The sequence below is a fragment of the Kogia breviceps genome, chromosome 3 (genome assembly GCF_026419965.1).
Source record: "Kogia breviceps isolate mKogBre1 chromosome 3, mKogBre1 haplotype 1, whole genome shotgun sequence".
NCBI lineage: Eukaryota > Metazoa > Chordata > Mammalia > Artiodactyla > Physeteridae > Kogia > Kogia breviceps.
The window spans coordinates 185,634,967-185,660,299 of record NC_081312.1 but is presented as its reverse complement, the minus strand read 5'-3'; the positions used below and the strand labels follow the sequence as shown (position 1 = coordinate 185,660,299).

At 40.3% G+C, this 25,333-nt stretch overlaps 1 protein-coding gene across 11 annotated transcripts in view; it reads left to right on the top strand.

The window, feature by feature from the left end:
- ZEB1 (zinc finger E-box binding homeobox 1) overlaps positions 1–25,333 on the top strand; it is a 203,587-nt gene that overhangs the window by 100,565 nt on the left and 77,689 nt on the right. For all 11 annotated transcript variants that reach the window (XM_059058292.2, XM_067030537.1, XM_067030535.1 and 8 more), the window contains one exon: positions 23,282–23,482. In XM_059058292.2, coding sequence (XP_058914275.1) covers positions 23,282–23,482 — 201 coding nt within the window. The remainder of the gene's footprint in view (positions 1–23,281; positions 23,483–25,333) is intronic.

Below are 25,333 nucleotides of genomic sequence, written 5' to 3'. Positions count from 1 at the left end.
AACTTTGCTGGGGAGGGTTGTTTTTAAGCTTCTGGGTTTAAATGGTGCTGCAATCTAGTTATTGCACTGAATCTACACAGAGCGCACAGTTGACGTAGTTAATAAAAGGTGTGGTTAAGCTTTCTCTGGATTGAACATTGAGCAATGCACAGTTCTGTGGTGCATTAGAATTTGAGTTCCTTATGTACAAGAATATTTACTACCTTCTTTGTTTCATTGCAGAATGACCTTATTTTAAAATGTGTGAGGCTATTTATAATCGACTCTGTGGCAGTGATTAAAGAGGTGTGAATAATAGGTTATTGGAACTTGACAGCTACACTCGTGTTAGAACGTTTATGCTGCTCACATGGACTTTATTCTTCTAAGGCGGGAATTTCTTTTTTGACATGTGGGTTATTGACATAATATATTCTGTAGGTTTTTCTCTTTAAAGTGGCTTACCAAATCATAGTATTTTATTGATTTATTTTGTGTGTTAAATCTTCCTCAGCCTATGAGTCCACACTGTGTGCTTCGTAACAATAACCTTAGTGTAGCTGGTCAGTCCCACAGTCAGTCCAGACAGAGGATTCTGCCTTAAGCACACCTGGCCCTTCTACCCGCAGCTTTCCTGTACAATCAATGCCACCAATGTTCAAACGTTTTTAATGGGAAAAAATACCTTTTCTTACAGAAAATTTGAAAACATTTGGAAGGTTGATACTCCGCAGTCGTTAGTTTGGGAGGAATGTCAGTACTCCTGAAGAAATCTGAGGTAGCACAGTGTAGCCGAAAAAGAAGAGTTGTGTACCTGGGTGTTTCAATAAACCTTTATTAATTGTAAATACAGAGAACAGAAAACATGAATTTGAATTAATCAGATTTAGATTAGACAGTATTTTTATTTAAGAATAAAAGGAAATGTAGGAAAGTATTTTAAACTTTTGAATAAATTTTAAGTAGCTTTGAGTAAAGCCGGTGATTAATCGAATGATATTCCCACCGTCATCACGGACTCAGAGCACTTTGTCGTCTGGTAACACCGAGGTACATTCAAGACTGAGCGCTGAGATATACTTCAATGGTACGACTCAGCGATTCCTACCAGCCAGGAGGTGAGGTTTCTAGAAAGAGTGCGGTTGACAGAAGTGTAGCAGGGGCCATCAGGCCTCATAGAAAACAAAGTCTAGGGAAATCATAAGAAAAATTGCTACGTATGTATTCCTCAGTAAACCTGAGAGATTCTTTAATCTAAAAAAATCCAAAAAAACTCCACATTTCTCAGCATGACAAACTTCCTCCACTAAATAACACTTCACCTGACCCACTTTCCTCAGTTGTGATCTATAGCATCGGAGTCTCACACAAATTTTGCATTATATAAATAGTGCCTATTTGAAAGTTTCTAAACTATTTGGCTTAAAGCTTGCTTTTCACTTGATTTTTCCCTTGTTTCATTTTTGCAAGTCTCAAAAATTATTGTAGCAGCTTGCATTTTCATGGCACTTAAGGGTGTATTTTTCTAGAGCTGAACATCTACCCACATATTGAGAAATTGGAATGCAAATGCTGACCAAAGGATGGAATAATTGTTTGCAGGTATCGAACACAATTGTAGCTGCATGCATATAAACAGCACAAAGGTTTTGTGAAAAATTAAATGTGACATTCAAAGCACCTAGCAAAAGACTTATATTTATTCCTGGAATACCATGGTACTTTGGAGAGAACTCCAGAGTCCTGCTTTTAATCCTTACTTTCCTACTTACTCTCTGTGTGAATTTAAGTAGTTTGCTTTTAACTTCACTATGCTTCATACGCCTTTTCCTTAAAAAGTGATGAGAATACCAGCTCTGCAGTCTCACTGTTTCGTTCTGAGGGTGTTCTGGTTAAAGTGCTTTGTCGTTCATAAATCGCAGTGTAGAGTTGTAAGGTTCGGAGATGTTGTGGGTTGTTTTACTCCTTGTCAATCTGAAGATTCCGGTTGAAATACAAAACACGTGACCTAGAGAAAACATGAGTCTCTACTCTCTGTTCCCCAGAGTGACTCAGGGTGACAGCTGTTCTTAGTTAAGAGATACTTGGGAAAAACAGGACAGTTGGGGGAGCTCTCTCTGGATACTCAGTGACGTCTAGTTCGTTTGGGCCTTCTGAAGCACTTCTCTTGAAAGACAGTTTTATGTCTGTAAGTCATTCCAGAGTCTTTAGACTACCGAGATATTCTGCTTATAGAGTCAGTCTAACTTTATAACCCGAGAGTAGTACAGACAACCCTCGTGTTGTTGAAGTTTTACAACTGGGACGTCCTGTGATCTGACTGTTCCTGCTGCACTAGCTAATCCCACCCGTATCCTGTTTGTGAATAATTGGATGGATGCCTGGCAATTCTAATGCCAGACTATATAGCACCTTCTACAACAGAAATCTCTAGTTTGCGTGTTTATTTACCTCTACCCTATACAAACACCTTTTGTAGGTGAGTCTCTCAGCTCAAAAAGGCAAGATTATATAATAAGGTAATCCTTAGCTCAGTCTGCAGTCACGCTTTGCAGAGCACTTCCCGTTGATCTGGATGGGAGACATATCTAAAGTACAAACACAGGGCTGTAGTCTTTCTGTATAACTGAGAAAATAGGTTTTGAATTGTACACCTCTTGCTATGAATGTAGCAGAACTCTCTGGAAAAAGAAAGAATTTCTTAATTATCTTCTTGTCTAAATTGCTGAGAATAGGAAAATACCATTTGCATCTTTGTGTTCTCTGTTGCTGTTTGATTTTCTTTACGAACTGTCAAAGCGTATGGTTACAAAACCGATGCATATAGGTGTGTGCAGCCTTGTCTTAATTCAGAAAGGAATTCCATTGTGGTATCTCGGGGGTATATGTAGCCGAGCTGCCATTTACTCCAGCAGTGCGATTAAGGGCACAAGCTCTGGAATCAGTATCTTAGTGTAAATACGCTAAGCCCACCATTTACTAAAGAATTCTAATGGATATTGTGGAAATAAAACCTCCATTTTTCTACCTGCTGTATTCTCACCCATAATTAGTGTATTAATAAAGACTGTTTGGGTTGTAAGTTTTAGATATCTGACTCAATCAGTAGGCAAAAGCAAAAAGAGGGGAGGAGGGCAGGGAATGGATTTTATTGGCTTGTATAACTTTAAAGTACAAGAGGTGATGACTTCAGGTATTGATCCATCCAGGGGCTCAAACTGTATTACCAGGACTTAATCTCAGTCTCCTCCTTTCTCATTCTCTCTCTCTTTCCTCTAGAGGGATCTCCCTCTCCCCTCTCCCCTCTCCCCTCTCCCTCCTCTTCCCCTTATCCCCTATCTGCAATATAAAAAACTTGAACTAGTTGCTTTAAAAGTCAACGAATCTGTCAGGAATACTGTAGACAGAATTCTTACTTGAGGGAGAGGGTCTCATAGGATTCTGAGAGTCTGGGTTTTTTTTTTTTTGCGGTACGCGGGCCTCTCACTGTTGTGGCCTCTTCTGTCGCGGAGCACAGGCTCCGGACGCGCAGGCTCAGCGGCCACGGCTCACGGGCCCAGCCGCTCCGCGGCACGTGGGATCTTCCCGGACCGGGGCACGAACCCGCGTCCCCTGCATCGGCAGGCGGACTCCCAACCACTGCGCCACCAGGGAAGCCCTGAGAGTCTGTTTTTGATACTCTTATTAGGCAATTGCATATGATTTTTAAATCTAAATCTCTTAATTTTCTTATTTAAACTTCTCAGTGATATTTGACAAAGTAAAAAAATGTAAGTAGCATATTATGTCAGGTATGGATTATTAAAATGAATCAAAGTGAGATGCTTGTAAATATATTTGTGTCCTCGGAAAAGTGTGTGTGGTGTGTAGGACCATTTATTAATCACATACTGTGCATCTTTTACTGTGTGAAGCAGTTTACAGAAATCGCCTAATTTAGACCTTAAAACAATCTTATAAGTGGTTATTATTGTGTTACATGTAAGGAAACCAAGACTTAAGAAGGAAACTTATCCAAGAACAACCAGCCATTGAGTGTTTGACCCATGATTTGAACTCAAATCAGCCGGACCCCAAAGCCCCTATTACATTGTTGGATTATACTTTTATGGCTTTTATTAATGAATTGCCTCCTTATTTGAACCAGATACTACCCTTTAGTATAGTATCTTAGATTGCTACTATTTAGTGGCATGATTTGAATTTACTAAAAATTGTCTCTCTTTTCAGTTTAATAATTATTTAAGTAGTCATATGACTTTTATCTAAATTTCCTAATTTTTCCATGTTAAAATTTAACAAGCCAATTTGAACCATAAAATCTGATTTTAACTTTTTAAAAAATTTCTGCCACTGCCAATATAGTGTCAAATTTTTACCCTTAGCTATAATATTCCTTGGAAAATAATTTGCTACACAAACACTTTATATGGAAAATAAAGCAGTTTATGAAAATATGTTAACTCTTACTTAGATCATAAGCCTTTCTAATTACAGGAACATTATTTAGAATGAACTTACATAGCAAGACAAAATTGAAACCAGAGGCTTTAGAAGCTAGCATAGTATAAAGTTTACAGTTTACAAAAATTACTTCATTTAATAGCAATTATTTTTATTTGCTTTTATTGAAAAAATAAATTCCTGTGATTCAACTTATGGTACACATTCTTTTGCATGGAGGAGGGGTGATTCTGTAAGGCCCCAATCAGTACCTACTCCACACTGTACAAAGAGTATATTAGTTTTATGGATCATGTTTTTGCTTCTCACCCAGAAAGCAGATTTAAGAAAAAAATATTGTCTTCTTTTTCCCAAAATAATCTTTCAGGGGGTGTATGGAGGAGATGATGCATAGTCCTAAGTAGGCAGAGGGCTTCTGTATAGATGCAAGCAGCTAACCTCTCACCTAGCTCCAGGTACAGATCTTGGTTGTTGACCAGAGAAGTACCTACCTGCAAGAAGCCTATGTATCTCTCCTGTTCTTCTCCTTCCTATAAATGTGGTCTTGCCTGCCAGGGAGCATTGCTTTAAACTAAACAGGAAAGAGGAAGCAATGTTCACTACACTATAAATCTGTTAACTACTAAGTGAGGAGTAACAGAGGGCAAATACAGGCCAGCTCTAGCTTTTTGGTATCCCTGAGTACTTTGCAATTATCTTGGTATGTAAAAATCTCAGAAGTGTATTTAAACAAAATTTATTTAAAATTTTAACTTTAATATGCTTCCACAAATTCCATTCCCTAATGGAATTTGTGGAAGCATATTAAAGTTAAAATTATATAAAGTTAAAATTATATCCTGCTTTTAGTAGGATATAAGGATTGTCAAATCAAAATAATTAGACGCTAAAATTTTTTAAAGTTAGGAATCCTACAAGGCTATACAGGAAATAAAAGCATTCTATAAACCCCAGGTGATACTAATTTATCCAAAACAAGTTTAATCATTTTATTGCTTATTATAATTTTTAATGTAACTTTAAAAACATTGCTTTTTTTCACCCACATGTACAGAAGTCTTTGGAAAACTTGAAAGTCATAATTAGTAGTTCCTGATTATGAACTGCAAGACCTGTGTAGTATAAGCAATAGATAATAAGGGGAACGGACTGTCTTTAAATACTTATTTATGCAAATGAAGTGAAACAACATAACCTTGACCCTTGACAAAGTAGTTTATTGTAAACCCATAAGAAGAGAAAAAGTGGAGACTCCATGCTTATAAATTTGGGCAGGAATATATTGAAATATGAAAGATGATAAACATCACGTGGGTCTGTCGTATGTAAAACCCTCAAATACTGAGTAAATATTCAGTTCAGCAGGTATCTTATTCAGCATACTTATTTCTAGTAATGTATATTTAAGGCATTATGGGCTATAATATAAAATTATATATATGTATAAAACATCATCATGTCACATAGATATTAGTGTTTTATCTATAGGCATATATTCTTTTTAGAGAGTTAAAAACAGGTATGAAAATACTGAAAGAATTATACCAGTGATGTTTAGTAAGATGCTGATTAAACTGCCTCCCAAATGTAGTTATAGATCAGTACTATCCAGTAGAACTTTCTGTGATGATAGAAATGTTCTATATCTATTCTGTCTAATAGCCACTAGCCACATGCAGTTATTGAGCACTTGAGCTGTGTCTAGTATGAATGAGGTTAAACTTTATATTTTATTTATAATTTTAATTAACTTTAATGTGAAAAATAATATGTGACTAGTGGCTACCTTATTAAACAGAACACTTTTCAAAGTTTTTTTGATCTCAGGATCCCTTTACACTCTTCAGAATACTTTAAGACCTCAAAGTGCTTTTGATTATCTGGGTTATGTTTATTAATATTTATTCTTTTCAAAATTAAAACTGAAAACAATTAAAATATTTATTAATTGATTCTTAATAACAGCAAAGGCAGCTGGGTTCACGTATCTGCTCTGTCTTCAATCTGTTGTAATTTGTTTTGGTTGAAGTATGTTAAAACATAGCCTCACAGTTATGTAGTTGGAATTAGCTTTTTCAGATAATTGTGGGTATTCTTTGATTACTACCCCAAAACTCATCAAGTAGCAACTCATTAGTTGCAATGTGAGTGGAATATGAAACCATATAATGATTTTGTAGTCTGTTACATTAAAATCCATTGGTCTATCTTGAACTTTAAATGGATCTTTTATACACTCATGAGTCTGTAACATCATGCATTACCCATTTGGAATATATTGGTTCACTGAGTTGTATAGATCTTCCAAATGTTGACCCTTTTCATTTTACCATGTCAAACAAATCAGTATTAGCACTAGTCCCTTCGGAAGAGTCTTTAAAATGGGGAAGCTGTAAAACCCACGTTTCCCAAAATTCTAACTTATAACTGAAAGCTCAAATTTTATCATTGGAAACAAATTTGGGCTTTTGTTTTCCTTTAAGTGACGGGCTTACTTTTTTTTTTTTTAATGTTTCTCAAATTCTTAAGTCTGAAAAAACATAATTAGTTGTTCTTTCAAGTTAAATTGGTGTACCATGAACAAAGCAGCTAGTTTAGCTGGCAACTCAAAATAATTGCATGCTTTGATATCCAGCAGAAATGTTTTATGTGTACGTCCCATTTTGTCACACAGAATATTTAAAAGACATGTTCTAAAGGATAAAGATTTTAAAAAATAATTTTTATTACTTCATCAAGGCATTCTTAAGTGAAATGGCAATTATTTTTAAGCTGGAAGTGAGTGGCAGTAAAGGATACAAGGATACAGTTTGTTGCCACTGAGTTGAATTGTGCTACAAAACCAACAGTTTTACCCACCACTGCCTTTGCATCAGTTCGGAATGTCAAAAGAGTAAATAAGGCAAATAATGTAGCATCTTAGTAGTATTGTAGAAATGCTTTTGACCTTGCTGGTATAGACGATGAGGGAGGAGGGAAAGTACCTTTAATAAGGACAGGTTGGGGAAGGCATCATGACAGAGGTCAGTGTGTTATGCATGCTCTGCTTTGCTTCTCTTTTACCTGCCTTTTCCCATTAAAAAAAAAAGTGAGTAGGAAAGCATTTAACATGTAAAAAACTGTTTAACCATGTTCATTCATATTTTACATTTTAATCATTCATTAACTCAAGTATTCATTGAATATCTACTTTGCATAAGTTATTTTTATTGTTGAGAAATTGGAAATATATAGTGTTTATGATAATGATCATGCCAGTAAGAGCATCTGCTGACCCTACTATTTATAGAGCACTTGCTCTGTGCAAGGTACTGCATTTATGTGCTTTTTTCTTTTTAGTAAATTTATTTATTTTTGGCTGCGTTGCGTCTTTGTTGTGGTGCGCAGGCTTCTCACTTCAGTGGCTTCTCTTGTTGCGGAGCACGGGCTCTAGGCGCGCAGGCTTCAGTAGTTGTGGCACGTGGGCTCTAGCGCACAGGCTCAGTAGTTGTGGCGCACGGGCTTCGGTGCTCTGCGCCGTGTGGGTCCTTCGCGGACCAGGGATCGAACCCATGTCCCCTGCATTGGCAGGCGGATTCTTAACCACTGCGCCACCAGGGAAGTCCCTGTGTGCTTTTAAATGTATTTATTTAATCTTCATGGCAACCTCAGGAGTTGGATTTTTATAGAAAGTCCACTGGATCTTTTGCCAGGTTCACAATTTTTTGTGTGTAACTAGGCAAATTACTTAGCTTCTTTGGGTTTTAAGTGCAAAATATGGGACTGAAACTTAATCTTCCAGTCCTTTCCAGGTTTAAAATTTATTAATTTAACATACATTTCACAGCAGGGTGATCCTTTATTGACACATTTTTAGAATATTCCACACTTTATTAGGAAATCATAAAAACAGTTACAGAATTATTAACAAACTTTTTGAAACCTTTTAAAGTCTCTTTCACTTTAAAATTCATTGATTGTAGACATCTTTCACAGCACTTAATCCTTTATTGACATATTGTCAGAACACTTCACACGTGACCAAAGACCTAATATAAGCATGTGAACATAATGAAAACATAATGGGCTGTGCACACTATTGCAGAGAATGTAAAATCTTATAAAGGAGCACAAAGATTAAAACAAGAGTCATGAAAAGTCAAGAAGAACTTCACCAAAGCAGTAGCATTTTAATTAATTCAACACATCTCTTTAAGTGCCTTCAGTAGGCCCTGTCATGCTTGGAACTAAACTGTTGGAGTGAACGAGACAGTGTCTTTGCCCTCGTGGAGCTTACATTTTTAGTGGGAAAGTATAGTAGGTAGAATTTATGAGTACGTTCCATTACACGACAAAGGAAAATTAAAGTAGCAGAAAAAATTCAGGTTGCTAATCAGCTGACCTTAAAATAGGGAGATTATTTTGGGTTATCCAGTTGGGCCCAGTGGTAAGCATCCTTAAAAGTGGAGGTGAGAGAGAGACAAAAGGAGGGTCAGTGTCAGTGATGTGACGTGAGAGTCTCAGCTGACCGTTGCTGGCTGTGAAGGGGAAGGGGCTCACCTGCGGGGAGTGCGGGAAGCCTCTAGAGGTTGGAAGACACAAGAAAATGGGCTCCCCCAGAGCCTCCAGAAAGACCACAGCTCTGCCAACACCCTAATTTTAGCCCAGTGAGACCCGTCTTGGACTGCTGACCTCAGAACTGTAAAATAACAAATGTGTGTTATTTTAAACCTCTTAAGTTTGTGGTACTCTGTTACAGCAGCAACAGAAAACTAATATAAAGGAAAGAAAATAAACAAGTAGCTACACAGTTTAGACATTGAACGGATTGGATGCTGGGAGGGAAATAGGATGATGTGAGAGAACCGCGGTGGAGCAGGTTAGGTTGAGTGGCCATGGGAGGATCATTTGGCACTGTGACCTTGGGGTGGAGGCGTGGAGGAAAGAGCCAGTGAGGAAGGAGCTGGGAGCAGAGCACCACTCCGGGCAGGGGGAGGACGGGGACAAGGGCTTGGGGTGCAGGAAGCCTGGACACGTGCCAAGAACAGGATCCTCCAGTGAGAATGTGTAAGAAGAGTGGAAAAGAAGGTGTGGGTCCGAACTTGCAGAACCTGCAGGCCATGACAGAACGCTGCAAAGCCATTGAAAGGTTTCAAGAAGGAGAGTGGCATATTCTGCTTTATGGTTTGAAAAGATCATTCTAGCTGCCACTGGTAAACACAGACAGGGATACCGCTGCGGTAGGGCTTACGGGATCCAGAGAAGGGCGTGGAGAGGCGTGAGCAGCAGGGTCTGTTGATGGCTTGGGTGTGAGCTCTGCAAGACGAGTGTGGACTCGGCAGCAGAGCATAAGGGGCGAAGGGGAGCGTGGCCGTACAGAGCTGCCTAGGGAATAGAATGCCTTGGGCAGAAGAGCGGTGGGGGCAAAGGTGAAGAGGCGACTGAGCCGGTGATGTTCACAGCCTAGAGACCCTCATTTACTGCATATAGGATTTTGGAATTCATGGTGTATGCAATGGAAATTTAAATCAAGAGTTAAACGGTCTCTGAACTGAGATTTTGTAGTTATTTGTGTCTTCCAGTGTCATTCTGATGTAAAGACAAATAATAAGGATATTTTAAGTTTTAGGTTCTGAGGTCAGAAAGATTTGATTAAGTGCTTGTCAATGAAGTGTCTCATAATTCATCGTGACCCTCTCTCTTTTCCTGGTTTGTTTGTGAGGGCACGTGTCTCGTTTGCTGGACCTGGCATTCTGCTCTGGGGAGGGCGCAGTAGACGTAGGCTCAGGCAGGACCTCGGGAGCCACATGGGCTTGGGTTGGGGTCCTGGCTCCAGTGTAACTGGTCTCCTTTGGCAGTTCCATAACCTAAGTCTCAGTTTCCTTATCTGTAAAATAAGAATATTAGTAGCTCTTCATGTGGCTCTTGTAAGGATTAACTGATTCAATGCTTATAAAACACTGTAAAATAAACAGCTAGTGGGAAGCAGCCGCGTAGCACAGGGAGATCAGCTCCGTGCTCTGTGACCACCTAGAGGGGTGGGGTAGGGAGGGTGGGAGGGAGACGCAAGAGGGAGGGGATATGGGGAAATAATGTATATGTATAGCTGATTCACTTTGTTATACAGCAGGAACTAACACACCATTGTAAAGCAATTATACTCCAGTAAAGATGTTAAAAAAATAAATAAAAAATAAAACACTGAATACTTCGTACTTCTTGGGGCAGGGTGCAAAGCTATGTAAGCGGCATTGATTGGTTTAACTTTCCTTTTCACCAGCAGTAGAAATTCAGTAGGTCATAATGTCTTTTTAAATACTTTTAAAATACTCCTTTCTCTGTTTCTGTATATGGTATTAAAGTTTCCATTTATGTGTGTTTTTCCAAGAATCTCCACTTCTTTCACCACTAAGGCCATTTACTCGCGAAGATTAAGTTTCTATGAAAACTTAGGTGTGGTGAGTTCACATGGTCTTCTTGTTTACTGGATATTGTTTATTTTCTGAATAGGCTCTGTCCAAAGATGGTTACCATTCCAACTGCCTCTCAGATAAATCAGTTACAACAAAATACTAGAAATTCTTTGGTACAAAATTCAAATACATTTAACTTCTCAACAGCGTATTTCAAATTAAAAACCCAAAGTATTCAAAATTTTATTTCTGTAGCATATTAGCAAGGCATAAAAGATTAGACACAATGAGGTAGGGAATCCTATAGTATTTATTTGCTACACCACTCTTAGCATTTATTTACTGTCACATTCTCATCATAATAGTCAACATATATCATTCGTGTTTTGTAAGTATTGCGTGCATCTCGGGAGCGGAGACTCCGGACCACGTTATGTCTTCATCCTCTCACCTCTGGCGCACTTAGGTCAGAACTAAAGTCTCCATTCTACTTTGATAACTCACAAGCTTGTGTAACATGTAATGTTTAGAAGATCTCAGTAAAACTGATATCTAGTTACCTATAAGTTGTTTTTAATGCTTCATTAAGAATAAATTCCAGTTCAGATCTTACTGCTGTGATCCTTGTTCTTCTGTGATGAGTCCACAGTGGAGTGAAGAGAGCTCCGTTATGAGGCTCGACTCGGGGGGTGAGCACGTGCAGCGCCCTCAGGAAAGCTTCAAAGACGAGGTCGCCCAGCGGAGCCTGGAGCCCCGCTTGATTGCTGTGTGCTGCCCACCCTAGAAGCAAGGGGCCACCCATCCTTGGGGTTCCAATCTGTTTCATTCCATTTCTCCTGATTTCCTTTCCAGCTGTGAGCAGTGGTGTCCAGCACATGGCCAGAAGTTTTCAATTAAACGCACTGTATTACTAGTTGAAGGGAATGTGGAAAGCTCACGTGAAAAGATTTAGAATAAAATTCTTGTCCTCTGCCTTCATCTTATTTCTCATAACCAGTTCAGCCACAAATCGGTGAGTCTCAAAACCAGTCAGGGAAAAAGTGCCTTCTGGGATTGGTAAATGACAAGACATGTCTTAAAACTTTTTTGTAAATCGAGAAAAACCTAGAATCATGCCAGCTCCTGCGGTAGAAGCTACTAAACATATGATTGTGTGGATGGGTGTGTGTGTTGCTGTAACCTGTGCTTTGGGAGTATGAGTTGCCTTTGACAAGGGAAAGCAAGCGCTCTCCACAGGCCTCCCTGGGCGCCTGCGGAGTACGAGAGCAGCTGCCCGCGGCACCGGCGGGAAAGGCAGGAGGCTCAGGCCTGGGTGGTCACTTACGTCTCTCTGCAAGTGTCACTTGCCTTTTTCATCTTGCGTGATGTAACACTTTTAGGTAGCTATGGATAGAAAAGGTGAATGTGATTCATACTGTAAAACAGACAGCTACATCTTTCACATATGTAAGACAAATAGAGCTGTTATTTTCTAATAAGAACTTAAGTTGTTTTATTTCAAAATCTATAGGATGTATATTTACAACTTATTATTTTCTTCCTAAATATTATTTTTAACCTTTATTTTTAAGATTTCACTTCATGTTGTTCCTAATCACACCCTCCTATCTACTGTTATTAAAATTCAAGTAACAATATTAAGAAAATGTATCCCCTGATCCCAGTTCAGTTTTCTGATGTTCACCACTAGCAACAGAATGCTGATATTATTTCAGACTTTCTCCCTGCACATTTAAAACTTATCTTTTAGAAAAATTTAAGTAGGGCTTCCCTAGTGATGCAGTGGTTAAGAATCCGCTTGCCAATGCAGGGGACACAAGTTCGAGCCCCGGTCCAGGAAGATCCCACATGCCGCGGAGCGGTTTAGGCCCATGCGCCACAACTGCTGAGCCCTCATGCCACAACTACTGAAGCCCGTGCTCCGCAACAAGAGAAGCCACTGCAGTGAGAAGCCCTCACACCGCAACAAAGAGCAGCCACCACTCGCCGCAACTAGAGAAAGCCCGCATGCAGCAACAAAGACCCAACACAGCCAAAAAAAAAATAAGTTTAAGTAATACAAATATTTAAAGTCTTATAGAAGGAATAAAATAGAAAAAAAACAGGTCACTCTTTCTTACTCCATTTCTTCATTTGTATGTCCTTCTAGACAGTATCACGCATTATTTAGGTGCATGTATATGTACTCTGTGTCTTTATTTTCTACAAGAATGGGATCAGGCTGTTTTGGAGGACTCCTCTGTATTAGTACAAATGGATACACCTTGGGTGGCTATGTAGGATTTTTGTAATTAAAAGCAAGTTTGCAGAGAAACATATGTTATAGGTATTTGCACACCTGTGTAAGTTCATTTAAAGGGTAAATTCCAAGAAATTGCTGGATCAGCAGGTAAACATTTTGAATTTTGGAAAACACTGCCAAATCGGCACAACAGCGTGAAAGCGTGTATTTGTTGCCTCAATGCCTGCGTGTACCGTGAGTGAATGAACTGTTAGTACTGATGGACAGCATTGTACGTGCACGGGGGCACAGCAGCGAACAAAACAAAAAATCTCGCCCACATGGATTTCACGTTCTAGTGAGAGGAGACAATTAAAAAACAGTACATTGTTACGGCGGTTGGCAATAACTACTTCAAAGAGAAAGAAATCGCAGGAGGGGGTGTGCTCTTGTGGAGGAGGAGGCCTGTGGCTGTATGTCGGGCGGTCTGCAGAAGCCTTGGCCAGTGCACCCGGAGGGCAGGGGCGGGCGTAAGGCGCGTGTGGCGTCCACGCGGCGGGCACAGCTCCCGAAGGGCCTTCGGATTGCAGCGGGTGAGGCGGGGACCCACCGGCTGGTTTGGGAGAAGGGTGACAGGGTCCCCCTGATGGCGGTGGAAGGGTTGCCAGGCTGCCGTCCTGAGAACTGACTGTAGGGGGGCAAAGGAAGCAGTAAGAAGGCCTGAGAGGAGCCTGTTAATGATATTCGGGGGGGCGGGGGGGGGCAGAAACTAGTCAGATGCCAAATGGATTCTAAGATACACCCCCTCCAGGTTAGACGTGGAAGATGAGAAAATCGGGAGTCAAAACTGACACCAAGATTTTTGGCCTGAGCAACGGGAAGAACAGAATTGCCCTTTTTACTGAAGGGAGGGGCCTGGCCGAGGCCCGGGGGTTGTCCTGGGGACACGGCAGGTTTGTACCTCGGTCATCCAGGTGGAGGTGTCAGGCAGGCGGTGGACGTCCAGGTCTGGAGTGCCGAGGAGAAACGGGACTCGGGTATGAGGCAGCTTTAGAGCTGTGAGACAGATGTGGAGGCCCGGAGGGGGAGGAAAGAAACAGGAAAGCAGCAAGGGCTTAGGAGGAAGACCAAGAGAGTCCAAAGAAACGCCGGCTTGGACCAGGAGAGAGTGATGGGTTATGGCGGAGGCTGCGAGCGGGTCGAGTAACACGAGGCCTGATGATTGTCCTTGGGTTTAACAACGTAAACACCCTTCACGGCCACGACGAGGTAAGAAGAGCAAGTCGGAAGAAACTCTGGAGGCAAGTGTAGGCATTGTTTTCAGGGGGCTTTGCAGGGAACAGGGACTGAGGCATAGTCTGGAAAAGTGAGATGTAATCAGAATAGGGGCTTTGAAGTCGGAGAAAGGCAGGCGAGTTAAAGGTGTGTATAAGAAGTAATGATTCTATAACAGTGTAGGATTAAAGTAGGTATGTCTTTAATTGGCAAGGTTGAGTGTCCTTTTACATGCTCATCGGCCATTCATACCGTTGTCTGTGTGAATTACCTTTGCAAATTCTTATTGGGTGGTTCATGGATATTTAAGAATTCTTTGTACAATAAAGAAGTCAGCCTCTGATAACAAGTATTGAAGATATTTTTCAGTTTGTCATTTGTCTTTTGACTTGAACTTTTTCTATATATAATCATGGGTTTCACATCATGTTTGTAACAGCCTTCCTTATTCCAGGTCTGTAGAAGAAATCGATTTGCTTGTGCTTTCTTCTGTTATATCTGTGGTTTCATTAGTGTTAATTAAAATCTGTGATCCATGCAGATTTCCTTTTGGTTAAAGTTGCGAGGTGGGAATCTGATTAGCAAGACTGCCGTATGTTTGGGGCTCTGTCTCTGGATTCTATGCAAGTGCATGGACCGTTTGCCTGTCCCTGTGCCTGTGAGAATCTCTTCCCACTTCTAGAGCTTTGAGATGCTTTCCCTACATCTGGTATGGCTAGTCCGTGTTCTCCGCCCACCACCGCTACTGTTAGTTTTCTGAATTTCCCCCAATATTTTTGTGTTTAGTCTCCCAGAAAATACTACTACTGACATCATGTATTGAGCACTTACATGCAGTACTACCTTGAGTTTCTTGCATATATAACTACTTGTATCATTATGCCAACCCTACGAGGGACATACTGTTATCACCCCCACCTTAGAGATGAGAAAGCTGAGGCATGAGAAGGTTTGAGTGACATGGCCAGTGAGTGGGGAAGCTGTGATTTGAACCGAGCAGTCTGGCTCCAGAGACTGAGCTCCTAGCTCTCCTTGTAAACTTGAGAATCATTTGGTCTAAATCATCTAGATTTAGAATCTAAAATATCATGTTAGTATTTGGACCAGACTTACCTTGAGTTTGTAGATTACTTTAGGTAGAATTGAATCTTTACAGTATGAAATCATTCCACCCCAGAGAGGGATGTCTTCATTCATCTGCATCTTTGCACCCGCGGGGGGGCGTGCAAGCTCCCCGCTGCCCTCCAGGCTGCTTTTCTTCCTCCATGTGTTATCCTCTGAGTAGCTATTGTTAATCGAATTTTTATTTTCTTATGTCTTTAGCAGGTTATTGTTGGTTTATTGGAAAGCTATTGATTTTTTTCTGTTAAATTCATAATTAGTCATTTACCAAATTTCCTAATTACTAATCGTTTTTAGTGATTTTTTTTCTTGCATTCTCCAGAAACATATCACCTGTAAATAATAATTTTGCTTTATCTTTTCCAGTATTTGTGCTTTTTCTTTTGTCCTTTTGAAAACTCAGCTTGTTCTTTTAGAATACTGCTAACTTGTAATGACATTAAACATCTTTATCTTAAAATTGCCTCCAATACATAATAGTTTATCATGATACTGACTTCAGTTTTATTTTTATGAAAAAGCATTTATCAGCAAGGAATAGTGAATTTTTTCAAAAGCATTTCAGTTTCTATACAAGTCATATTGTCTCTCCTTTACTGTGTTAATTAGTGAACTCTCATATATTTCTTAATGTTGAGTATATTTTATTTGGAATTTTTACATCAGTGATTACCAGTGAGACTGATTTTATGAGTGGGCATGTGTGTACTCTTCCTCAGACATTTATTGATTGATTGCTGCGTTGGGTCTTTATTGCTGTGCACGGGCTTTCTCTAGTTGTGGCGAGCGGGGTCTACTCTGTTGAGGTGTGCAGGCTTCTCATTGCGGTGGCTTCTCTTGTTGCATAGGGTGCAACAGGCTCTAGGTGCACGGGCTTCAGTAGTTGTGGCTCACGGGCTCTAGAGCTCAGGCTCAGTAGTTGTGGCGCAGGGCTTGGTTGCTCCGCAGCATGTGGGATCTTCCTGAACCAGGGCTTGAACCCGTGTCCCCTGCATTGGCAGGTGGATTCTTAACTGCTGTGCCACCAGGGAAGTCCCTGTTCCTCAGATTCTAGTTGACTGTTACTATGCTGGCTTCATAGAAAGAATTTGGACTCTCTGCATTTTCCTCTCTCTTTTTAAAAGGCAACAGAATTATCAGTCCTTTGAAGATCTGAAGTTCACCTGGGAAAACATCTGGCACTTTTTGATTAACTGTTTGATAGCTTCCTAAATTTATTCTATGGTCTGTCTACCATTGCTCTCTCTTCCATAATTTTATAAATTCTATCAAATGTAGCTATAATCATTTACAGTGTCCAGAAGAGTTATTTCATCCATGTTTACAAATTTACCTGCTTAGATTTGTGCAAAATATTTATAAAGTAAGTAGCTTAAATTACTTTTAGTTGGAGTTACTTCTCTATTTGCATTTTAATATCGAATATTTGTGCCTCTCAATTTTTTTCTAGTGTTAAGTGGGCTAGTGACTTGGCTATTTTACTCATACTTTAAAGATCTGGCTTTTGGATTGATTTATCAATTATATGGCTTCTCTAGTTTTTGACTCAATTTCCATGTTTATATTTTTCATTTCTTTTTCACACTTTACTTGCATTTTGTCATACTGCCTGTATTCCAGAAGTAACAAGTAATGTAAATTAAAAAGCATCCTCTTATAAATGTAGAATTAACCTGTGAAGGAAATATTAGTTATTAATAATTCAGTGTGAGTTATTTTAGTCCACGTAGTTTCCTCACCTGTTCGTGGGACTGAATTTAGTTTAATCTGCTGAGAACTTTGCTGTTTAACTGTTCCACCAAGCTTTTTGCGAATTGTACTAACACTGGCTGAAATAAGCTCCCTGGATGAGTGGGAGTTTTGATACGGCAGGACAAGGGGAAGGTCACTTGGAATGGCTCTCGTTGAGGGCCGTAGACAGCAGACCCGTGGAGAATGGGGGAAGGGCCAGAGTAAGGGCCAAGAGAGGACCAAAGACGGATCCCATGGAAACCTGGTACCTTCTGTGTGATGAGAGAGGGGAGAAAGCAAGTCAGCTTTCAGTCTCTTAAAAGCTGGTATCTGGAGGCATTGAAAACCACCAGCCCTTTTGCAGGGGTAAAGTTCGGAATCATTGACTTTCACTGAAGTTATGTTTTTCAAATTATTTTGAAAATGTAAAAAGAGTCTATGATTATTGTTCATTAGGTACCCTAAGTTAAGAAAGATTTTACCTAGAGAGGAATTGAAATAACTTCCCCCCAAATGGGCTGAACCATTAGTGTTTATTAACACCTCACATGTTCATAGGGCTTGGAGCAGTCTGCAGTCACTGTGGTGCCTATTTTTAAGGGACTTAAATACAAAATTAGATGATATACACGTCGTACGTTACTTACTAGGTTACTTGTATGTTATACTAAATATGCATATTATATCATAACTTTATGCAGTAAATAATATAGATAGTATGTTAATGTTATCTATAAATTAAGTCAGAAGCCAGATAAACAAATACTGACGGTGTGTCCTGAGGGTAGTATTTATGGACAGCGTGAGCTCCTCTTTCTTGGAGAAATACTTGCAGCAGTTTTCTATAACCTTGTGAGTTGTCACCTAACCTCTCGTTTCGATTTCATGTGTTAATTTACAAGTTTCTTCGTATGGCTGTCACTGCAGCTTTGTCTTCATTTTCCTGAATTATCAGTAACACTTACATATACTCACTGCCTTCACTGAGAGAAAACGAAGTGTGGCCTCAGATTCGGTTCAGCAAATAATTCTGTACCATGTGGAAGGCGGCGAGTGCGCCAGGGACTCTGCTCAGGACAGGAAAAGCACGTGACGCGACGTTTCTTTCGTCCCGGGGATGTGGAGGAGTCACGTGGAGGAGTAGCGGAAGCGCTTGTGCTCGTCTCCGCCTTCCTCTCCACGCCGGGAGCGCTCGCGCCGGAATCGCGTGGTTCTCCGCCCAGCGCAGACCCACGTGGAATATTCTGACGCTCAGTCCACCTGTAATCGCGAGCAGACTTGCAGCGCTCCTCTTCTTCTGGGTCTTTCTCAACTTACGCCAGTAGCTTAGACTGATGTACACGGAGGAGTTTGTTAGGAGGAGTCCGTTAGTTTTTAAGGACCCATCTTAGGTCTTTTCCTAAGAGAGATTTTAGCTTTCCTCTCTGCCCTGCGTATGAGTGTGTGTTTGGGGCTTAGGTAGCAATGAGTGGGACGTAATTAAGCATTTCCTTCCTCTGGAAGGAAAAACGCCTTTGTACATCCGAAAATATGTCGAAACGTGGCCTTACCTGGGGCTTTAACCGACACATGCCGCCGCTGTCACCGGACAGGAACCGAAAACCTGTGAGTCAGAGCTGACCACCGCCCACCCCGCTACCCGCCCCCAGCCTCCCGCTGGCGTGCAGGAACCTAACCTGCTATTCAGAGCAACTGCAGACAGCGTCTGGCGGGGCTTCTGTTTGTAAAGCCTTCAGGTATCTTCGCGATGGAGGTTGAGATTGTATTGCTCTCCTCCTGAACTGCCGCCGTCGGATTTAGCTACTTCTTTTATTATTGTACATTCCTTAAGGAACAGATGCACAGGAGTTCAGCGCGGTTGACGTGGTGCTACATGCAGTCGACACTAGAAATAATATGCCGTGTGCGCTGGTCTTTTAGAGTTTAGTGGTTATAACGACGATGTTACCCCCGGTATACTGTTTGTTATATTACTTTGAGATTCTAATGGTTAAAATGCTTCAGTCATTTGCAAATGTTTTTAGGGCCAAATTGTTAAGTATGGGATCACAGGACCCCAGAATAGGCTAGACACAAAACTACAAGTTTAAAAATATTTATCATTAGTGCAACCATCTTCTGTCAGCAGGCTTTATATACAGCAGTAAAAGTATATGGGTTGTGGAATCAGGCAGACCAGGTTTGGAGTCCAGCTTTTCAACTTAGTAGCTACATAACCTCAGACACGTTACTCAGCTACTTTTTTTGTCTGTAAAAGGAAGCTATAATAGTACCTACTTGTTAGGAATTGTTGTAAGCTTCAGTGAGGTGTTGCTGCTGCTGACGGTAGCAGCAGACACTTCTGTAGTCTTTACTGCCTACGAGATCCTGGTCTAATAAGCACAGAGCATTTCTAAGTCATTAGTTCCTCACACAGCCACCTTGTGCAGGAGACACTGTTACATCTGGCATTAATGTTAGCAAATGTCACAAACAGGAATCACCACCAAGAGTCAGCGTGTCCTTATCCCATTCTAGAATGCATTGAAAATGTTCCTATTTTTATTGAAATTTAAATCTGTATTGTGTATTATAAATTATATTTAATTACCTTTTCTGTTCCTTTGTCTTTTCTTAAAATGTTATTATTTCAATGAAAACTCAGAAGCAAGAGGTGATGATCACCTGTGATGGTTAATAATATTCCTCTCTTTAGATAAACTATATTATTTTTTTAGCCAAAGGGTGCGACAGTGTAGAGATATGGAGATAGATGGGCACAGTTGAGATCACTGACACTCTCATTGGCTATCAGAATTTATAAAGGTCCCGTATTATTCTCTATGCTTTTTAAATGCTGGGGCTGTACTTTTGAGATAAGCTCTGTAGATCCACGAAAGGATAGATCCAGACACACAGGGAGGCTTGCCTGTCATCTGAGTTATGATAATTAATGTAAGCGATTTGCACTACTTTTTCTCTCCACTAAGTGACTTTGAAGCAGAAGACAGTGTGAAGTCTTGGAAAATAGTTATTGGTCTTCTTTCTATCTTAGCCAGCAAAATGTATTGCTCTTCTGGATTTTTCAAGTTTTATGCCACTTATTCAAAACATGCTTTAGGAGAATTCACAGGATAATAGTAAAATATATGCCGTCTCTGTGTTTTGGTTATTTGGCTTATAATCTTCCATACCACAAGGGCAGCTTGTACTGGGGGACAGGAAAGAGTTTTGCTAGAGTCCTACGCAGTGACAGGTATTCTCAGAGGACTTCGGGCTACAGTTGACTCAGACAGAATAAAACAGCTCAGAGTAAAAAGAACTCAATGAAAACTATGAAGCATGCAAGTAAATATTTGAACCATAATGCATACATGTCTTAAAGCCCAATATTTGGAAAATGTTCAAGCCTAGAATACTCTTAAGTGTGCATGTAAATATCTAGGGTTAACAAAAAACACCCTACAGCTAACAGAATTGATAACGATAAAGCTAAACTGGAGTGTACTTCATTGAAAGGCAAGAACAGCACCAGTATAAACCCATGGTCAACTCAAGACAGTGAAGAAGCACTAAAACTTCCCTTCAGAAAACAGTGGGAATTTCAGCTGTCTGTGAATGTCCAGGCGCGATGAGGGCTTTGCAGTGAGCCAAACCTTCCGTGGCATCCAGGTCTTGGAACACAGAATCGATTCACCCTGAGGAAACACTAGCTGTGTTCTAAGTTTAGGTTGTGGCATAGAAATGCCTGTATATACTGTCCCAACTTTCAGTGACTTTAGTAAGTCATTCGGTAGGCTACTACTAATAAGGAGCCCTTGACAGTAAAAATAAAGCTAATAGCATTGTGCATCATTTGCCAAAAGATCCCTCATTCACATACACACACACTTGTATCTTACTCTCAGTTAAAGGTTCATTGGGAAACCCTTTTCCAACTGCAGACTGTCCTTTGGGAATCACGCTCTTTGCCCCCACACACAGCTTCCCAGTTTACGTTCCCCCCGGTGTGGCTGGAGCGCAAGGAATTCCCTGTGTTTCCGTATCGACTTAACAAGTTTTCCTTTGACTCGGCAGTTCCACCCCTACGAATGTATCTGACAGCTGTACTTAAGGAATGTCCAAAGGTGTACGTACACGACAGTTTGTTATGATGTTGTTGACAGTGCTGAGACACCGGCAACAAACTAAATTTTGTCCACAGGTGATTGGGTAGGTTACCCCGGTGACAGTGAGATGCTCTGTAGCCGTCCAGAGGGAAGCGAGAAAGCCCCACACATGCTCACAGAGAAGAGGCCCCCGGATGTGTAGTTAAGCGGCAGAACAGTGCAGTGTGATCCCACCTGTGTGTATTTTAAGTATATGCACACGTGCACTCACGTACAGGGTTGATATTAAATACATGATATACGTGTGTGTCAGGTGAGGGCTGTGTTACAGTTAAATTGGACAAGGTATATAAAATGCTTAGTATCATGCCTGCCTAGGGCATAAATTAATTAATAGACCTTGCTGTTATTGTTACCTTGAAAGAGTGAGTTGAGGAAGGAAAAATTGGGAGAGGGGGATTTTACACGTTTTGTATTGTCTGAGGTTTTTTTACAGTGACATGTATTACTTTTACATTAAAACTAGAGAGAAAACTATTTGCTCTTGGGGCAAGATCTGGGAAACTGTATTCACACTGAAGTATTACAGACACAACACTACTTGACACTTTTCTTCAGATATGGAGGAGTTCCCAGTGTGGGCAAAAGAGGAACTCGGATACCCTCTTGGACAGAGGGGTTCCCCAGGGTCTGTCAGAGCAGTTTTGGAGACGTGGTTATTAGTTCTCGCCTTGACATACACATCCATGCTTTTGACTGTGTTTCTTCTTTTGTGTTCTTGCGGGGGGGGGGGGTGCTTGTATGGGAAGGGGTATATATATATATATGCATATCGTTTAAGCGTTTAGGTGATTATCTTCTTTCAAGAATGCTTGGAAAATTTAAGGAAGAAATGGAAAGAATAACTGGAAGTGATTGTTGCTTAGCTACGTAAACAAAGCTTTCTTTTTCTCCCTTCCTCTCACACTTACCTTAGCAAGTAAGAATCACCCGGCTAATTGTTGAAAAGAGGTGTTCCAGTGACCATACCCCATGAGGTTCTAAATAATTTATTGCATTAGAGTGACTATTACAAGGACTCTGAAGAAAAAATATTGACTATACTATATAATTTGTTTTGGTTCTGTGAGCTGTAGTTATTCAGGATTATTGTATGTGTTTATAATGCTGGTGTGTTAAAGTTTATTGAAGCTCATTAAAAATGTGGAAAGGGTGCCCGTTTGAAAACTGAATGTCAGGATTTTTTTTCCTTCAGAATGACGGACTTACGTATAAACATCACTTAAATCATGTCTTAATTATGTGGGAATTTGGTTAAATTGGTTGATTCTTTCTAAAGTCAATGTGGAATTAATAGGAAATGCATGGGCCTAATTGACAATTTGAAAATACCTTCATTGTGTTAAACTTGATGATGCATTGCTATTTTATTAGGAGAGATGAACTCTTTTCTTAAATTGTAATGCTTGAAAGATTTGAAGCCCTTGTTCTACATAAGCAGCGTCATGTCATAGAAGCTCATTACGATTGGAGAAGATGTTTGATGTAGTGGTTAAGGACACAGAATGTGGAACCAGACGCCTAGGGTTCACAGCCCCACCCTGCCACTTCCTAGATGTGTGGTCTTGGACAAGATACTTCCCTTCCCTGTGCCTCAGTTTCCGCCTCTGTCGAACAGGGATATAAGCAGTAGGCGGTAGGTAGATCCTGTGGTCATAGGGCTGCTAAAAGGTTGTTGTAAGAATCAGTGAATTACTCTCCATAAAACGCCCGTGTGCATAGCTAAGTATTTAATAAGCGTGGCTACTGTTACCTGCCTTTTTGTCCACCTAGTATCTAGTAAGTGCTGTGTGCGTGCATGTTATCAAATAAATTAGTTGCCTACATTTTATAGTCTAAAACTATTGTTGAACACCAATGTTTTAAGTACTTCTTAAAATTTCTTTGTACGAAGGTGTGAAAACCAGCTTTTGTACTAATTGATTATTTGTTTCTTGTTTGTATTACAGTTACAAACTATAATACTGTGGTAGAAACAAATTCAGATTCAGACGATGAGGACAAACTCCACATTGTGGAAGAAGAAAGTGTCACGGATGCAGCAGATTGTGAAGGTGGCGCGCCAGAGGATGACCTGCCAACAGACCAGACGGTGTTACCTGGGAGCAGCGCAAGAGAAGGGAACGTGAAGAGCTGCTGGGAAGACGATGGTGAGTTTAGTTTTTCTGGTAGTGTTCTATTCTCCAGATTATTTTTTCAACATCTTTATTGGAGTGTAATTGCTTTACAATGGTGTGTTAGTTTCTGCTGTATAACAAAGTGAATCAGCTATACGTATACATATGTTCCCATATCTCTTCCCTCTTCTTTTAAAAAATATATTAACTGAAACGATAAATTGGATGAAAAGTTTGAAATGAACTGTAATTTATTTGCTGTTAATCAGTAGAAGGTCTACTTCTACTTACCAAAAAGTACATTCTAAAGTCAGTGTGGGATTAATAGGAAATGCATGGGCCTAATTGACAATTTGAAAATACCTTCATTGTGTTAAACTTGATGATGCATTGCTATTTTATTAGGAGAAATGAAAGTTATTTTGACCATAACTTGCATGTAATATATTGATCCATATAATATATTGAATTTTGGTAGTTTTTTTAAAACCAGAATCAAGCTTTCCCTATACTGTTGATGTAATTGAACCTATCTTTAATTTCATATTGTGACCTCAAATGAAGAATCTACTTAGAAACCAACAAAGTATATTTTAGTATAGTAACATTATAAGATAATTCAGTGTGCAAAAATCCCAAACGCAGGTAAATCATGGGAATATTTTTAGTGTTTGTAAGCATCTCCCACCCACCCTCCCTCCCTCCCTCCCTCTCTCTCTCTCTCTCTCTCTCTCTCTCTCTCTCACTTGGTTCTTTCACTTGCTTTAAATTTCTCCTCGAGTAAATCCTTTACAAAAGTAAAGCACGGTTGAGTGGAAGGAGCAATGAAAGGAGCTTCCACTAGTGCCCTTTCAGTGAGCAGACATTATGTCTAACCTTCCTCCTCATCTGTCAAATGAACGTATTTTTTCTTCCAGCTCTAAAATGTCTCCTTTCTACTTTTCCCGATAAACTATTTAGCCTATTTTGTGAGAATTTAAGCAACAGTGGGGTAAAAACAGAAGGATGTGGACATGGCAGCTGTTGTGAATTAGAGGGATCGGGGATCGCGCTCAGGGGCATCAGCAGAGGCAGAGAGGAGCAGGTAAAGGGACCAAGTTCAAGGTCAGGCAGAGAGAAGCTGCCCAGCAAGATTCAAATTCAGGGAAGTCATCTCAATAGGATATCAAAATTCAGGCTAGACAGTCAGGGGAAAAGGGTCAGGTATGCAGGTCCAAGAATCTGGGTAACCAAATGTGGAAGCTGAGATAAGAGTCCAAAGAGTAGGCACAGGGTGACAGGAGTTAACAAATTTTATAGCTAACAGAGGACCTCTGGAATCACGTAATCAGCCCCTCAGTTTATGGCGTTACTCATCTGTCCATTCGGCAGCTCTGCAGGAATGGGGTTGCAAACTGGAATAAGACTGTCTCTGTGTGAAAAGTGCTTACAGTTTAATGTGGGAGAGGGAAATAAGTCACAAAGTCGTTATCGTTCAATGTAGGTGTAAATTTAAGAGTTATGTGGAAACATGAGGAAGGAACACCTACACCCGAGAGAGGAGAAGTCCTAGAGGAATTTCCGAGTGAAACAGTGCTGGGCTTGAGTCACAAAGGACCAGTAGAGGTTCGGTAGGCAAAGGGGAGGCAGAGGAGGTGCTTGCAGCAGAACGCACGACATACGTGAAACCACAAAGATTTGAACAAATGGGGTTGGCAGAAAATGAGCTCAGAGAAGTAAACAAGGGAAAGACTATGAAGGGCATCATGTGCTAAGTCAAGGAATTTGAACTTTATCCTGGAAGCTGTGAGAATAACAGCACTGATATGTACTTCAGAAATAAGTCTGGTAGCAATATGGAAAAAGAATCCTAGGAGCAGGGGTGTCTAGAGGTAGGAGGTAGTG